Source organism: Zingiber officinale, chromosome 6B (assembly GCF_018446385.1).
Source record: "Zingiber officinale cultivar Zhangliang chromosome 6B, Zo_v1.1, whole genome shotgun sequence".
NCBI lineage: Eukaryota > Viridiplantae > Streptophyta > Magnoliopsida > Zingiberales > Zingiberaceae > Zingiber > Zingiber officinale.
This window is the reverse complement of record NC_055996.1, coordinates 2,904,567-2,922,828: the sequence shown is the minus strand read 5'-3', so window position 1 is coordinate 2,922,828 and position 18,262 is coordinate 2,904,567. Positions and strand designations below refer to the sequence as shown.

General features: G+C 38.4%; 2 protein-coding genes across 2 annotated transcripts; both read right to left on the bottom strand.

Annotated features, from left to right (window-relative positions):
- Window positions 1-408: 408 nt before the first annotated feature.
- On the bottom strand, window positions 409-7,809 carry LOC121991714 (serine-threonine kinase receptor-associated protein-like). Its single transcript, XM_042545730.1, has 7 exons — window positions 7,469-7,809; window positions 5,865-6,000; window positions 2,467-2,548; window positions 1,747-1,922; window positions 1,178-1,315; window positions 950-1,089; window positions 409-842 (listed from the first exon to the last, which is right to left on the bottom strand). The coding sequence occupies exons 1-7, from the start codon at window positions 7,584-7,586 to the stop codon at window positions 604-606; spliced, it is 1,029 nt and encodes a 342-aa protein (XP_042401664.1). The 5' UTR covers window positions 7,587-7,809; the 3' UTR covers window positions 409-603.
- Window positions 7,810-14,921: 7,112 nt separating this feature from the next.
- On the bottom strand, window positions 14,922-15,495 carry LOC121989868 (EG45-like domain containing protein). The gene is made up of 2 exons (XM_042544175.1): window positions 15,381-15,495; window positions 14,922-15,317 (listed from the first exon to the last, which is right to left on the bottom strand). Exons 1-2 carry the CDS (start codon window positions 15,490-15,492, stop codon window positions 15,004-15,006), a joined length of 426 nt encoding a protein of 141 aa, XP_042400109.1. The 5' UTR covers window positions 15,493-15,495; the 3' UTR covers window positions 14,922-15,003.
- Between the last annotated feature and the right edge of the window lie 2,767 nt (window positions 15,496-18,262).

The window sequence follows — 18,262 nt, the reverse complement described above, 5'->3', positions numbered from 1 at the left end:
CTATCAAATCTATTACACTTTACTCAAATTGCTTGCAGTGGTTATGAACTAGTTTTGTTTCACAATTGCTTAAGATATCTGGGGTTATGAAGGGGAGCTTTAGACTGCAATGGTACACCTATTATGCTACAATGCAAGATAAGATTATTTATAATGGACTTGATATAATCTGATCCTTGTCCAAGATCCCATATTAACGAGAGCTTCGTGCATTGAGATCAAATGTTAATGAGAACTCGAGCTACCTTTGATTGCTTAAGATATCAATTAGTGCCTATATTACACTCGAAAATTGTATCATACTCAGCTTGAAATGGCGGTCTCTACTTGTCCTCTTCCTCGTGGCTATGGAACAGGAAAATTGTCACTGGATTTCTTGACAAATATGACTAACATTTGCACTAGGGATTGCAGGAATAGAGGTTATTGAAATTGAGTTGACAAATCTGAAACAGAAGGGAAGGATTTCTGTTTTAAGAGATCTAACTGGTGAGGCATCATAGAAATCACCGTGTGCATGGCCTTACAAAAATGAAAAATAGCAATAAGCCCTTGCATACATTGAACCAACGGAATGCAGCTTGCGAACTGTGGGTGCAAAGCCTATTCCTTCAGTTCATCCTTGGTGATGTGAAAACCCTCGATCTTACGAGCGACGTCATCAGCACCAACCTTTTGTTTCCCAGGAGACGTGTTTGCGCTGTAAGCATCATGATCGTCAGCCACGGCCGGACCCATCTGCCAAATTCTGATGGTGCCGTCCTCGGACCCAGAGGCATATGATTCGCCACCAGGAGAGAAGCGCACACAGTGAACTGGACCATGGTGACCCTTGTTACAGACTGCATTTATAAAGAAAAAAAAAACCATTAAGAGTCATTTGATCTAATAGATCAACATTCCAGATAGTGCACCGGGTTAATATGGAGTACTAAAAAACTGAACTCACCGATTTCTTCACCCGTATGGAAATCAAAGACACGAATCCACATATCTTCTCCTCCAACAACAAATTTGTTTCCATATTTGGGCTCAAGTGAAGCAGATTCCACAGTGCATGGCATGTCGTAGCTTTTTATAAGCCCAAAACTGAAGAACAAGTATTGATATTTGAATTTGAAGGTCTATTCTTAACACACAAAACAAAAAAAAACAAGAAAAAAGGCGGTAAGCATACTGATTTGCATCCCAGAATTTGACAGTTGAGCCATCAGCAGTCGTGATATATCGACCATCTTGACTAACTTCAGCACTAGTAACAGGTGACTTGGTTTCAAGTGTTTGCACAATTTTTCCACTTCTGGTGTCCCATAATCTGTGAGATGTGTTTATGACCACCAAAATTAGGATCCAAAAGGAGGTTAACTGACATCTATACAGGTGAACAAATCAATCAATGTACGAGATCTTCATAAAATAGTGAATTAGAACATACAATATCATTTATATTGGCCACAGCAATACAAAAGGTTTATTCAACAATATTGAGGTGTTCACGAGCAAACTGATTAACGAGTTCAAGAAAGGAGAACAGATTCACCAACTACAAACAAAATTGGGAAGGGATTTAACAATCTAGCAATTCGAAGATATGCAGATAAAATTGGGAAGGGATTTAACAATCTAGCAATTCGAAGATATGCAGATAAAATTGGGAAGGGATTTAACAATCTAGCAATTCAAAGATATGCAGATACGGATAGTCAAATGAACAAGGCTGACATCAAAGGAATTTGCAGAACAAACCTCACACCTCCCATATCAGTGCAAGAACTAAGTATCGTTTGGTCACTATGAAGCCAAGCAACTGTCCTGACTGAACCAGGTGATTTATCAATTTCTCTTGGAGGTGCATCTGGACGATTCAAATCAAATGTCCGTAGTATCTTTTCAATTCCTCCAGTCAACAGAAGGTGTGTATCCTGCAGAAGAAATGGACAACATCATCATGGTAGCCAACAAGTATTGTGCCAAAGAATCCATCTTCAAAAAGAGCAATCGGATTACAAATTCAATATTTCACAAGCACTAATTGCACTTAGTTCACATAATGATGGTATACTTGACTCATGTAAAGCAGCTAACTTATTCAAGTGATGTAATCACACTCATTATCTGCTATAATATATATGCACTCAAGCTTGATATGTCTGTGTTGGAATACAAGGTGTTACACAAGGGTATGGAGTAAACGAAGAGCCATAGTATCAAAGCAGTATAGCGCATCATTTTTCTAAGTAGGTGCACCTTAGCAGATATGAAAAGAAAGGAGCATGATATAACACCAAACACAGGAACTAGATGTTGCTAGTAGAAAACTAGTAAAGAAAAGAAATCACAATAAACATATTGCAGAAAACATGTAGGAGAATTCATGAACAGAAACAGAAACACTTTTATGAGTGAAACAAAAAAAAAAAGATATGATTCAAAATAAAAAAATAATTGAAAACCATCCTCATGTACCTCAGAGAAGGCACACGCTCGGACAATGTGTTTATGTTCAAATGAATGCAATTCATTCCCAGTTAAAGCATCCCATACTTTCCTGAAAGAAATGAGGCAAAGATCATTAAAATGAAACATAGTGAGATCACTCAATCTTTTCCCATGAAAGAGAAAAGAGTACTAAAGCAGCATATTGGTCTAAATTCTAAGGGCAATAAAAAAATATTTACATTCTGGTGCTAATAAAAGCTTCCACTAGCATGGTCTAAAATATCAATCTACACTTGTCCAACAGATGGATGATAGACCAGCTATCCAATTTAGCTAATAAGTCTATAAACTAATCTAAATATATGAACGACTAAAACTATCTCATTCATATATACTAATTCAATACCAATGTGAACATTACAAAAGGTGATTACAATGTCATTATCTGGTTAGATATGAATACTGAATCCTAATTTAACAGGTGAAGACACTAGAAAAAGACACTTGATTCCAATCATATCCATGAATTCTTCATCAGATTGAGCAACAACTTCAACTAAATTTTCTATATATAAAATCATACAAAAAAAGTGTATATTTTTAATGAGAAATTAATCCAACTTTTAATTTTATTGCAACAGAGCAACCACTCAAATTTGGCAATCCAGCTTTTGTCTTGAGAAAAATCATAGTACAAATCTTTCAATTCATGTTACAGTCAACATCAATTTATCCAATAAAAAAAGAATAGCCCAATGCACAAAGCTCCCACCAATTCAGGTCCTAGGGAAGGGTCTATTGTACATAGTTTTATCTTGCTTTGCAAGATGCTCTTTCCGCGACTTGAACCCGTGACCTCTAGGTTACACACTATTGCTCCAAGGCTCACCTTCCCATATCTCCAATAGGCATTTAAAAATAAAAATTTATATCAAATCTACACTTATTGTTGCAAATGCTTCAAAAGGAAACATGTGAGCTGACTCGATGATGCCTTTGCACAAAATGAGGAAGACGATGATTGAAATTTGAATGACGCCACTGAATTGAATAAGATAGTGCACAAAAAGTCCCACCTTCTCCATTCATATTGAGGAAAAAAAGGTCACAACTAAAAATGATAATGCAAAATCCAAAATTATCTTAAATCGCCTATAAGTTTGCAAACTAGTAGAATCATCAGTTGCAACATTTTCAATCCCAACCTTGACTTGTCACAAGTCTTCATTACTCACAAACAAGAGCTGCTCGGATAAAAAGGTTAAGCTACAACAAATAACAGTGGGGAGAGTAAAGCTAAGTCAACCATTCAGATGAGATCAACAAGAATGATGTCGAAGATGAATAGACACAGTGCCCACAAAACTATAGTTTGAAGATGAATAGACACCCTGCCCTACGAAAGTTTAGTTTGTTGTTGGGTCCATTTGATTCAAACCATTTTCTTGTGAGGAAAAGAAGTTTATTTTTAATCAGTTCAACAACTCTTGGATGAGTAATAAGACAAAAGGACAAGCTTAAATGAGACTATTTTTTGAAACAAAGTTTCTTTTTAGCCCAAACGTAAAAATCTGCAATATATAAGTTCATTAATTAACCCACTATCGTACATATTGTTCCATTCCTACTACCTATTTTTCCAAAATTGGCATCTGTCTTTTCTTATCTTTAGATTATTTAGAAAGTTAGTAGTAAGGGTTTCAAATCAGAACATCACTATTGGATTTCGTAGAGGACTATCGCATGACTCTTCATAGGCCTCTTCATTTGTTTGTTTCTGAATTTTCTGCATCTTGGTTCTTGCTACTTGATGCCTTAAAAGGCTTTACTATGTACTTAAATGACTTAATAAAATGTGCTTGCTTAACTATGTGAGCAATGAGGGACTTAGTTGATGCCAATGAAATTATTGTGACAGTAAGTGGGTTTCATTCTATCCATGGGAAAAGAAACCCTTGGGTCATGATTAAGGTTGATTATTGCAAAGTAATTATTACTCACATGAATAGCCATAGTTGAACCACCAATAAGTTTTAATCCAATCCTTACACCAATATATTCACTAAAATGACGATTCCAAACCAAAAAAGGTCAAGCTCGAATACATGATAAGGAAAGATTACTGCTAGGTCACATATGAGGATATTAAAGAGAAAGATGAAGATGAATAACCAGCTTTCATAAGTTTAAACTTAACACAATATAAACTTTATGGTGGTGACAATGACGATCATGAAGATGATACAGTCAGTGGAGGTTCTACTAGATTATATACCAAAACAAAAATTATTTACTGAGGCATAAATAATAGAAAAATACAATTTGATATTTGTTGAGAGGGAGAAGAAGCTCAATGCTAGACAAATGAAACACAATGGATGTATAGAGAATCAAAGTAGGTCCACTTGGGTGCCAGTGTACAAGGGCAAGCTTCAATGAGATTTAGTCAATTAAAGTTGTTTTTAGCTGCCACTTTTTTATCTCAATAAAAATCTACCCAATCTACAAAGGTTGATCACGGAAAAAAGCAGTTTTTCTTTTTCATGGATACTCCTTCTTCTTAGTGGCAATCGTAGCACAAATATGTCAACATTCCATCAATGTCTTGAACTCTTGATGTCAAAATGTATTGTTAGAGGTATTAGATTAATAGCACCATTGATCTATTACCTCTAACAATGTATTGTGATGGCTTCCCCAAGATGAACTACCAAATCCTTCTAATGATCTTAGATGCGAGGACTACTTATTCAATTAGATTCATTCAACATCAACTCAATTGATCATGTACCTGTAAGTTAAATTTTTGAGGAAAATCATACATTGAGGATTCAATTCAAAACTAGTTAGAAATATGACCAATTGGTATCAGACAATACAAGTGTCCATATTTTATTCCAAACCCGCATTATTAGTAATAAAACTGAGATTGTAGACCTTGCCACTGGCTGATATCATCATGATTCAACTGTTGCTGGCCAATTTATGTGGTCTTACATGGAGATCAACAAGCACACAAGATCTCTTGATGACATGTTTATGGAAATAAATATAATGGAATGTCCATTTCATATGTACCATGTAGCAAATAGAAAAAAAAAAAGGAAGGTGCAGATTATGTTGTGCATGCACTTATTCTGCTGGAAAAGGGACATGTAAATAGGCAAGGAATCTTCAATCTTCACCTTTTTCATTCCATGCCTATATTCTCTCTTTAGGTTCTACCTATAAATATTATAAATCCTTGCAGATCTTTCTATGCAAAATATTCTAAAAATAAAGATTCAAAGTTTAGTATGCAAAACATTCTAACCTATGTATTCAGATAGGTTCAACGAATAAAATATTAAATGCTCAATTGAAGTTGAACATTATTCAAACTTTAGCTTTCATAAATTTTGGTGATTCTAGATAAATTGACATACGCAGAAAAATCAGCTGATCCAGTAGCTGCATGCAAAGCATTGGTATCAAGGCCGCAACTCCAAACTGCACCTTTGTGTCCTTCAAATGTTCCAATCCAATCTCCAGTCTCACCATTTCTAAGCATTGGATTTGCATCTAAGATGTTAAACAATCATTAACATCTGAAATATCCTTTTAAGGATTTAATAGACATTAAACTAACTTAGCATGCAATCTCTCCACAAATTACAAAATATTTTTACTCAAAACAAGGAAAAAGGGGTACCAAACACAATCATTCATAGGCCGAAATCAAAGTGAAACAGTAGAGAATCTTATCGATATTTTATTACGTAGGCACTACCCATGAAACTTAACACAAAAGTGATAGTAAAAAAGAGAAAGTGAATTAGCATATCGGTAAGTTTCATGAATTAGAGGCGTAGTGTCCATCAGGTGCAAAGCAAGTTTTTCAATTGAAATTCTGAGATTAGATAGCGTGGGAGAAGAATTATTTATTCCCTAGAACATTAATTCAAAGACATCATTATATTAATTTCATGTTGCCAAAAGAAGAAAACCAGTGGAGCAACAATGAGCCTCCATCATCTGAGTAATAGAGGCAGTGTTACATCTTGGTGAAAACTTTAACTCCAAATTTCAAAAGAATTATCCATTGATTTAAATATTTGCGTGGTCAAAACAACATGTGACATCGGGATTATCACTCAAAAAGACATTTTCACCTTATAAAATTTCTCATACACACACACAAAAAAAAAAAATGGAAAATGGTTGAGGGAGATTTGAAGCGCATTCAGTATTTCACCAAAAAGGTATTTTTCCACCTTTTCCTTCTCTGGTTTCTATTACTATTTCCTTAGCATCGCTGGTATTCAGTGTTCACCACTATACTCTTCTTCCTTCTCCTTTTCCATATATATAATTAAGTATGCACAGTGTCTACATAGAAGAATATTAAGGTAAATAACTATTTAAAGTCATCTGATAACTTCAGTACTTGATCACAATAGCTTAGTGGAACCTCCAAACTTCCTAGGTAAAAACAGACCACTAGTGTTGTCAATGAGTCTAAAAGCATTCAAGCGTTCATTGTGGTTCCTCTATTTCCTTTAAGAGATACTGATGATGATAAATTGCTGCAAAAACTTGACACACTACTCAAAGAAGAATTAAAAGAGGTGGAAAGCCTCAAATATATGAAGCAGCAAACAGTTTATCCAAGATGCCTTGTGAAAAGAAATAAAATATGTTCAAGGAAAAAAATAATTACGTTGACATACACTAGTGAACTATGGCAAATGTTAATCTTTTTAATGGTAGATCACATTGCAGACTGATAACACAAGTTGAGGACTAATCATTTCTTGATCAATTTAATCAGTTAAAAAAATCAAACACTGATCATCTTTACAGTACTAACAAATCTGAACATCAAGGACAACCTGCCGATCCATCAATAAGAAAAATGGTCACGGATTTGGTTAATTTTGTCTTCTGTTCACTTAACCTTTTAGTTTCTTCATTATTGCAACAATTATCTACAAACTATTTAAAGAACCATTGATCCCAATCAAATACATCAGAAACAAGAAAAGCTCACCCTTGCTTGCACTGATCAGGAAGAATCCATCCGGGGTAACAGGGCTGTAGAACAAATCCACGACGGGTCGCGAATGCCCATGGCACACAAGAGGAACTGCCACCTTCTTCTTGTCCATGGATTCAAGAAGGCTATGCGACAGTCCGGACTCAAAGATCGCTGGAACCCTAATCCAAAAATTGCTAACAATAACAAAACCACCTCGAAGATCAGAAAGATGGAGATCGACAAGAGGAATCCTCAATAGAGATCGCGAAGAACAACGTATTATCTACAACACTGTAGGATTCGTCTCTGGGAAAAAAAAAGAGGAGCAAAAAAAAATGATAAGAACGAAGAACGGCCCGGTGGTGGGCGGTGGAAGAGCGTGTTTTTATAGGCGACAGGGGAGAACGGGATGGAATATTGCCCGTCCGATTTAGATTCAACGGTTCCAAAGACGCCTAAATTCCTCGGACTAATCAAATCTCACTGCTTCCTCCTGAAGTTTACCAAAATTTACACTCTTCCTCTTATAATTTATTTAGGTGAATTATCAAATTACCGTCTCTAAAATTTGACAACTTTTCAAATGCCTGGGAAATGTTTCATTATTATCAAAACACCTTCTAACTTTTTATTTATTTAGTTTTGTAAGAATGCCCTGATCGAAATACCAATTTTGATACTTTAAATTATAGTTTAAATCATGCAATTCTTTTTTATCGATGAAGAGTAAGCATTTTAATAATAAAATAAAATATTAAAGGACATTTTACTCAATTAAACCGTACGAGGCATTTTTAAAAGTTGTTAAAGTTTAGGAATATTTTTGTTATAAATAAAAAAAGCCTTTATGTTAAAAATAATCAAAAGAGTAGCTTTTTCTAGTTTTTTAAAAATTATCTTTTACAGCGTTTCTAGCTTTTATCAACCGCATCATAAATTTTCTCAAATATCCTAATCACATGATTCACATGTTTAAATTTTAAAATTACTAAATCACATATCTCATAGTTATTTTATCCCTCCATATTTACCCCAATATATTATTATAATACATAATTTTTTTATTAAATAGACTATTTTTTTAAAGACCGAATCATATTAAAAAAAAACATAAATATAATAAAGAAAATTTTAGTTGTATGTCATTTTGAGCTTTCTACATCTGAAAATTTTAGTTGTATGTCATTTTGAGCTTTCTACATCTATTAGCTAGTTTCGATTAAATCTGAGCTAAAATTAGCTAATGTACCTAGAGTGCTCAGAATAGCATGAAACCAGATCATATATGTTCGTCTAGTTCTCCTGATTATATCAATATTCTCAAATATCAATTTGACACACTATATTAAGGGTGTAAATGAGTCAAGTCACTCGCGAACGCCTGAGTCAAAGCTCGACTTAAGCTCGGAGTTGACCGAGCTCGAGTCGGCTCGTTTAATATTTGAGTTGATCTCCCATTTAATACTGGCTCAAAGGCTCGTCGAGCCGGTTCGAACTCGGCTAATTTAATGTTTTAATATTTAAAATAATTGCTACTTTAAAGTTAAGTAATAAGTTGAGGAGGTGTTTGTGGCTAGAGTATTTCATAAGGTTGTTAGGGGTTGAAGATTTGAATCCTAGCTTGTGCGTACTTGTTTTTACATTTAAATTCACTATTTTCGAGACAAGCTCGAGCCCATGATTAAATAGCTAAGCTCGAGCTCAAATTCAGAAACTCGAGCCCATGATTAAATGGTCGATCCAAGCTCGAGCTTGGCTCGGCTCATTTGCAGCTCTACACTATATCACTGTCGTCTGTCGAGTAGAGGAAAATACAAAACCTCTAATTAGAGGAAAATACGAAAACCTCTAATATATGCATTTTGCAATAGATTATATTTATCCGTCGCTATTAGCAACAGATTATATTTATCCATTGCTATTAGCGACAGATTATTTGATTATCAGTCGTTAATAGTGACAAATTTATTTATTTTTCGTCTCTAATTGCGACGGATTATTTTATATTCTGTCACTATTAGAAACAGAATAATTGATTTCCGTCGCTAAACCTTAGTATTTTAGCCTATAGAAAATATCATTTTACAATGAATTAGCGATAGATTAGCCATCACTATTAGCGACGGATTAGCTGTCGCTATTAGCGAAGAATTAGTTTATTTTTTGACACTAAATTTGGGATATTAGGTCATCACATGAACTCTTCTCTTTACGCGATTGGTGATTTCTGGCGAATCTAGTGCTCCGACGATCTCTCCTCCCTCCTTCGATTTCTCCTCCTCCGACATTCAGGTACTCATCTTCTCCCCTCTACTCTGCTTCTCCTTGTTTGGCACTGCTCTGCCAAAGCTGGGTGCGGTTGACATTGCGCATCTGGCACTGTGCGGCCAGTGATGGCCACGACGGGCACTACTCAAACACTATTTGGTCGCAACCGGTAAAGCAAGGCTACAGCCGACACTATTTGACCGCAGCTAACAATAATCAAGCACCGCCGACACTGGATGATATTGTTGGTGCAGTTAGCACTGACGGACTAACTCAAATTTTGATGAATGACAAAGTATGTTAAATTAGTTTCGTTGTGATCTAACACTTTGACGAAGTGTGCAGGAGAAACTCAGCTAGGTCGACGGGCTGACCTGATAGCTAGCATGAAGTCTGGACTGGTCGATGGGCTAACCGGATGTCTAGCATGAAGCCCAGCTAAGTCGACAGGTTAACCTGATAGTTGACATGAAGTATGGACTGGTCGACGGGCTAACCAGATGTCTGGCATGAAGCTCAGCTAAGTCGACGGGCTAACCTGATAGCTGGCACGAAGTCCAAACTGGTCGACGAGCTACCGAATGTCTAGCACGAAGTCCAACTACGTCAACGGGCCGACCGGGTAGCTGGCACGAAGTCCAGACGGGTCGACGGGCTGACCGAATATCTGGCAAGTAAGTTAAGGTAAGTCACTGGAGGGGGAATGACTTGGTGAGGACGTGTTCCCAGTTAGGGAACTTAGGCGTCGATCCAACTTAGATACATTTCGGAAGTCTAAGTTGAAATCGTGACTAGATTCCGGACTCGGTGAGACGGAATCTAATTATTATTCTGCTTAATTATAAATTGTCCTAACTTTTATTTTGTAGGGTAGTTTAACTTTTATTTTGTCTCGGACTAACTTTTTCATGTAGTAAAAGGAATTTCTGGAGAATGGTGGTTCGGGCGCCCGAAGGTGGTCCGGGTGCCCGAAAGGCAAAACTTATCTCGTCGCAGATTTGGAGCGCGCTGATTGGCCGGACCTATGTCAATGTCCCGGCGCCCGGAGCATGCCTATAAAAAAAGGCCTCCACGGAGCATCAAACACAACAACTCCTGCTATAACTGCTCTGTTGTGCTTTGCCCCTGCGACACTGCGAAGCTACTCCGATAACTTGTGGTTCAAGTTTTTTTTCTTATTGTTGTCGGTATTTCGATTTAATAGTTCCTGTACCTTCCGTTGTAATCAATTTATGAATTATTAGTGATTGTCCAATGAAAGCACTCAACGAGTGCGAGCCTTGGAGTAGGAGTCGACGAAGGCTCCGAACCAAGTAAAATTGGTTCTTGTTAGCGTTGTGATTTTTATTTTTCCGCTGCATACTCGCTTCGAATTTTCGATCGCTATTCACCTCCCACCCCCTCTAGCGACTTCCACGATCCAACATATATCATTTTTGTATAGTTTGACAACTTGATAAATAACTTGCATAATTTCATGTGACCTAATGATTACGATTTAATCATGCTTAGTTTGATATGATTAACTATGTTGAAAATTTTATTCTCATTAGGATATAATGTATATAAAAAAGACTTGGATGTACAATAGGTTAGACAATAGATTTATTATTCAAGAATTTTTTGTTGGAGATGAAAAGTTTGTGAACTTCGTTAAGTCTCATGCTGAATGTTTGAATGATGTTAAGTTAAAATGTCCATGTAATTAGTGCAAATTACAGCGTTATGTGATGAAGATATAGTGAAAACCCATATATGAATGTATGAGTTGTTCCAAATGAGTACAACTAATATTTGAAGGATCGATAGAAAGCGATAGAGGGGGAAGGGGTGAATATCGCACATTAAAAACTCTTTCTTTTCGTAAAGTAAAAACAAGAGCAGTGCAGCGGAAAATAAAATACATGTTTCGATTACTTGGTTCAGAGCTTAGGTCGTCTCTTACTCTAAGACCCGCAATCTTTGATCGCACATTGGGCAATTCATTATAATCCTTCTTTCCAAAACTTTTGGAAAGAAGCAATTAGTACAATGAAAGATGTAAGATAGTAATAGTCTACTATCTTACTAGAAAATAAGTATAATTCAAGCTGATAAAAATTATACCGACAGAAGAATAAGGATATAGCTTGTCGGCACTTCTTGGAGCAGTAGCTTGCCTACGAAGATGTAGCATGAACAGCAACTTTGTACATGGATCAACATAAAATAGATACTCAGCCTCGGACCTCGAGCTCCACTTTTATAAGAATCGTTAACATTCGGTCGACCGATCCTCGAGTTCAGTCGACTAAATCTAAAGCTTGGGCTCTCCTTTATATAGAGCTCCTATAGTACGTGTGCACGCTCCCTAAGGCGGGCATGCTTCCCCAAGTTCCCCTTGAAAAGACTTGTCAATAAAGTGTCCTTGACACAGTACCTTAACAGGCTGGGCATATCTCGGAAGTGACAGTGGAAGCTTTCGTCGTACAATCTTCTGGTTGTCTATGCCCGGTGTCAGCGGCACTAACTCCCAAAAAGATGTCGATGAATATCAAAGGGAGTATATTGCTTGGCCGAGCGGATTGGCTGCTCGGTCGAAATTTTGCTGCTCCTGTGTCCCGTCCGCTCGACTGTAACTCCAATGTTCCTGTGGCTCGTCCGCTCGGTAGTAACTCCCCTATGCTTGTGTCATGTCCACTCGGTTGAATAGCCTGAAAAATAAAACACAACCCTTCTCGAACTCTTAAACTAACACTTGTAAAATAATGAAAGCAAAAAGTAAATCAGAAAAGACGAGGCACACCGGATTTGACTTGGTTACAACCGGGGAGGTTGTTAATCCAAGGATGATGATCGCATTACTACTATCTCCTTCAGGCGGAGAAGCCTCATACAACGATGAAGCGCACAAAAATAAGCTAAACTACAGACGAAGTACAAGTGTTGAAAGAATTGCTTGAGTTCTGATTGATGAAAAACTTCTGGACCAAGGCTATATTTATAGCCTTGGTCGGGGTGCCTTGAGAGTTCCGGGCACCCTAGGGGGGATAAAATTTATCCCCCAGCGTTCAAATCGAGTCAAAATTCGATCATGTGAAAAAGTCAACTCCGGGCGCCCGGAAGGGTTCCAGACGCCCCGGAGGGGTCCGGACGCCCCGAAGGGCTCCGGGCGCCCTGGTTGGAAAAGTCAACCTCGTTGACTTTTCCCAGCTGGGGTCTTCTGCTCTGGCTCCGTTCACCTCAGACCAAGTCTTCCGCTCGCTTGGATGATCGCTGCCATCCGGAATATGGCTCACCCGAACCCAACTTCCGATCTTCTCAAGCAAGCTTCCGCTCTGGCTTCTTGTCCCTCGAAATCGCCACTTGCTTCCTTCTCGTCCGCCAGCGTACTCATCCACAGTCTTCGTCCCTCGGTCGCACCCCGTACTGACCTTCTCGCTAGCTGCGTCTCTTGCTCCTCGAGCAGTCTTCCGCTTCGATTTCTCGTCCCTCGAAACCACCGCACGCTTCCTTCTCATCCGTCGGCGTACTCTTCAGCAGCGCCTCGTCCCTCGGACGCACCGCGTGCCGTCCTTCTCGCTAGCTGCGTCTTCCGCTCGACTACCTGTGCTCCTAAGCTCCTGCACACTTAAACACAAGGTTAGAAACACACAGGACCTAACTTAACTTGTTGATCATACCAAAACAACCTTAGGGTTCTAACAATAACTTTGTTGTTCCTGTGTCTCGTCCGCTCGGCAGTAACTCCCCTGTGCTTGTGTCACGTCCGCTCGGCTGAAGTTCCGCTCTGCCAATGTTGAGTCCTACTGCCTGGCCGAGCAAGGTAGCCCGCTTGGCCCGGCTTCTGCACATCGTCTCCTCCTCCGTCCGACGTCCAATACTCCATTGTGCGTCGATCATTTGACACCTCCTCGTGTCGAAGGCAGGATCGAACCGGGACCTTCTCCCCCCGGTTGAGGCATGCTCGTCCGACCGACCAATGCTATCTGCATGTTAATCGCCTTGACTTTAACCTCCACCGTGACCACTATCCTCTGCGAGATGGGACCCCTCATCATCACATCAGTCGCTAATGATTAAACATAGATACTCTCTTTCGATTTTTTTGGACTTAGCAATTAGCAACGGATATTAATATCCATAGCTAATATACCTCAACAGAAATTTCGTCTCGTTCAACTAGCAGCGAAGAATATATTAATTTTTGATATAAAAGTAGCGACGGATATATAAATATCCATCGTTAATTTAGCAATAGATATTTAATATCCATCGCTACACTGTCAACGATTTATATCTAAGCGACCATGCTCATTCCATTATTATTCCGTTGCAATATATGCCTCTAGTAACGAAATATGTCCGTCGCTATTTGGGACATTTTTTTGTTGTATCCTCTCAACTACAACGTGTGACGTCATGACATTGCCCCAATCAAAATGTGCTAATTGGGGAAGTGGCATTCCCGCAACCAGAATATGATTTAGATGCGAGTGTCATCTCTCTCTCTCTCTCTCTAAGATAGTATAAAAATGGGCTTCGGGTCTCGTTGGTGTAGATATGCGTCACATTTTCTCTACTTTCCATTTTTCTTATTCTCTATTTTCTAATCATCAAAATCTGACTCATCGTAATTACATTTTGACCTCCATTCTAACCTTCTTTAAAGGTAGGCTCTCCATGTCCCTTCGGAATGGTACAATGATTAAAACATAGGATATTATCATATGAGATCTTGGGATCGAAACTCTACGTAATCGAGTATAATCTCCCCAATATTTTGACGATTTGTACTAATAACTAGTAGTCACTCATGACGGGGGCATTGAGACAAACGAATTACCTTTTTACCGCATTTAAAGATAGACTCTCCGAAGTTCGACTACCCCCAAGCTCATTCAGAGTCGTCCGGTAAAAACCAACCCGATTTATATTCAACCGGTCAAAAGTAATCGATCATGAGTCCTTTATTGAGTCATCCCATCGTTTGATGTTGGGCCGGATCATTCCCCATCGGTGAATCTAAAAGAGGTGCGTGGGTATCGCTGCGTTGTCCTATGGGGGGCAATCTCAGGATCTAAACGCTAACTAAAAAAGTGCAGGCAATGTCAAACAATATATAAAGCATTATTATTCCACATTCATTTAATTTGATCTCTTTTACAGTAGCACAATACAATTTCTACTATAAACCAAAGATAAATAAATAGCTAGATTTACAATCTTTTTCAGAAATCTCCAAGTTTCAGATCAAACCTTGTGCAAGCAGATTTATTAATCTTCGCATTCAAATTAAATTAAAGGTCTGACTCCATGAATTCGATGTTCACAGAAGCAGCCCTGAGGCTGGCTATCCTCCGGTACGCCTCCAAAGACAGCACCATCGTCGTGCCGTTCTTCGACGGCGGCGACCCGAGCGCGCTCCCCTGATCGACGATCTTCACCCTGACAGAGCCGCCGGCGACGCACGCCCTCGGCGACGCCGAGCTGAGGCACCTGACCATGTAGAACCTCCCGCAGGCTGCGCCGCCGTCCCATATCGCCTCCCCGGCAGCCGCAAAGAGGTTGCCCGGAGGGAACTCGCCGGTTTCCTCGCCGTAGCAAACCGTCGCTGCATGCGAAATAGATTACCGGAGTTTCAGACAAGAAGAGTGACGAGCAAAAGAGAACTCACGGATGTACGGCGGGGCGTAGAAGGCGGCGGTGCCGACGTCGGCGATGCATCGCCGGAGGAACAGAAACAAAACCAAGAGACACGGCGAGAGGAAGCTTGAAAGCTTGGACATAGTTATGGATGTTGCTTGAAAGCTTTAAGAGAATTAATTCCTATTAATTTCTATTACAATTTATAGCAAAAAAAAAAAAAAACGATTCCATGGATTAAAACAAATCCAATTTTAAGGCAACTGGATATTAAAAAAATGTTAAATAAAAGTAGCCATCAATTCCTAACCATCTGTGCAACAAATTCCTTTAAAATTTACTGTATTTATATTTATCATTTCAAATCTAATTTTAGTAATGAATTCTTTCTCTTAGAGCATCTACAAATGGCGTTAAGGCATTAACGCCGATGTGATATGTAGCATTATTTGAACGTGTTAATAAGTACAGATTAAAAAAATAACATTTGCCATTAACGTGTTAATATTTTCATTCAATTTACCATATTCAGTTATTGAATATTATTAAGATTATATTTGAATATGAGAAAAGATAAAGTAAAACGATGAAATTAAATGATTATCAATTCTTTTTTATGGTAGGAGAATCTGTTCTGATGTGGCGGAGATGGCATGGGCAACGTGGCGGGTCCAGTACTCGATCAATGCGGTCCGTCCGATTCAAGCCGGAGCTGGAGTCAAATCAGTCGAACTCACGGCGAGCTCCAATCAAACTCTTCAAAGCTTGGGCTACGTCAACTTGACCCACGGTCTAGTTTAACTAAGTCAACACAACACTCAGCTGAGCCTGAGTCAGACCAGTCCGATCAACACAACACAAATGCTTTTGACATAAATTCGTTTAACAACATTATTTTATCAAATTTTTCGTGTCATTATTTTGACGCTTATTTAAGTCCGTACAACGACTTAATAAGTCAACACATCTTTCCCTCATTTCCAGGTGCTACGAACCCCTCAGATTGCTCCATGTAAATTTCTTCTTTGAACTTACCATTTAAGAACGCAGTGTAAACATCCATTTGGTGTATTTCAAGGTCATACAATGCTGCAATGACTATCAGCACTCGTATGAACGTAATCCTTGTCACCGGTGAGTAGGTATCGAAGTAATCAAGGTTTTCCTTTTGCTTGTACCCTTTGGCTGCAAGTTTGGTCTTATACTTGTCAATCGATCCATTAGCTTTATACTTGCGTTTTAGTATCCATTTACAACTTAATGGTTTAGTACTAGAAGAAAGGTCTACTAATTTCCAAGTATGGTTATTCATGATGGACTCGATTTCATTATTAACAACTTCCTTCCACAATGAGGCGTTGGGACCAGAGAGAGCTTCGCTTAATGTTCTTAGGTCCATTTCCGACATAAACGTCATAAAATCCGGCTCGAACGATTTTTCAACTCTAGTCCATTTACTTTGACGTGACTCTTCGCTTTGATTGTCAATAGTCACTTTCTGGCAACTAAGTTATGGAACATCATCTTTGTTAGAACTTCCGTTATCATTATTTGAACGTTTCCCTTCTTATTTGGGAACACGTCTTCAAAAAATATTGTATTCCGAGATTCTATGGTTGTACCCACATGAATATCAGAAATGTCTGACTTATGAACTATGAAACGATATGCACTACTATTTTGGGCATATCTGATAAATATCGCATCGAACGTTTTAGATCCGATCTTAACTTGCTTTGGCTTAGGTACTTCGACCTTTGCTAAGCACCCCCCACACTTTCAAGTATTTGTACGATGGCTCGCGACCTTTCCATAGTTCATATGGTGTTTTATCATTTTTCTTGTGAGAGATTTTGTAGAGAATGTGGTTTGCTGATAAAATGACTCCCCCCCCCCCTCAAATTCTGGGGTAAGCTTGAATTTATCAACAAAACATTCATTATCTCCTTTAGTGTCTGATTTTTTACATTCGGCAACACCATTCGATTGAGGTGAGTAAGGTGTCGTTGTCTGATGGATAATTCCATATTCTTAACAGAATTCATCAAACGGTGCACCATATTCTCCACCTTTATCGCTACGAATTATTTTAATTCGTTTATCAAGTTGATTCTCAACTTCCGTTTTATAAGTTCTGAAAGTTGCTAGGGCTTCGTCTTTACTTTTAAAAAAAAAGACATAATAGAACCTCGTGCACTCATCGATAAAAGTAATGAAGTACTTTTTACTTCCTCTAGATTGCACGAATTTTAAATCACATAGATCACTATGTACTAATTCTAGAGGAGTCGTTGACTTTTCCACTGAATGAAAAGGTAGTCTCGTCATTTTCGCTTCCACGCACACTTCACATTTGTGTGTTTCATCAACATCGATGTTTGTTAATAAATTTAGTTTGACGAGACATTTTAGAGTATTATTATTGACATGCCTAAGCCGATCATGCCATAAATTGAAACACTCAATAACATAGCTGGAAACTTTTATTTTATTATCATCAAAATCACGGTGTACAGTCATTATAACCATCTTGAACAAATTTTATTCTAAATACTCCTTTCCTATGAAGACACCGTTCTTCGTAAGTACAAAGTTGTTGGACTCGAGCACTAGTTTGAATCTGGCTTTAACAAGTGCCGATCCAGAAATTAAGTTCTTCCTGATGTCGGGAACATGGAACACATCAATGAGAGTTAGTTCCTTCCCAAACGTCATTTTTAGAACTACTTTTCCGACTCCAACAATCGGGGACGTCATGGAATTGTCCATATAGAGCTTTCTTCCACTTATAGAGGTGTACTTGGAGAACATCATCTTGTCATAACAGACGTGACAAGTTTCTCCGGTATCGATCCACCACTGCTTCGGGTTGTCCACCATGTTGGCTTTAAACACGATCGTAGTGAGATCCAT

Bases quoted from the DNA above. Each gene is read 5' to 3' on its own strand.
- LOC121991714 (XM_042545730.1), bottom strand. From the start codon at position 7,586: ATGGACAAGAAGAAGGTGGCAGTTCCTCTTGTGTGCCATGGGCATTCG. The intron at 6,001-7,468 runs GTGAGCTTTTCT...TTAACATCTTAG, and splicing joins CCTGATCAGTGCAAGCAAGG to ATGCAAATCCAATGCTTAGA. The intron at 2,549-5,864 runs GTATGTCAATTT...CATTTCTTTCAG, and splicing joins GGATCAGCTGATTTTTCTGC to GAAAGTATGGGATGCTTTAA.
- LOC121989868 (XM_042544175.1), bottom strand. From the start codon at position 15,492: ATGTCCAAGCTTTCAAGCTTCCTCTCGCCGTGTCTCTTGGTTTTGTTT. The intron at 15,318-15,380 runs GTGAGTTCTCTT...TTTCGCATGCAG, and splicing joins CTACGCCCCGCCGTACATCC to CGACGGTTTGCTACGGCGAG.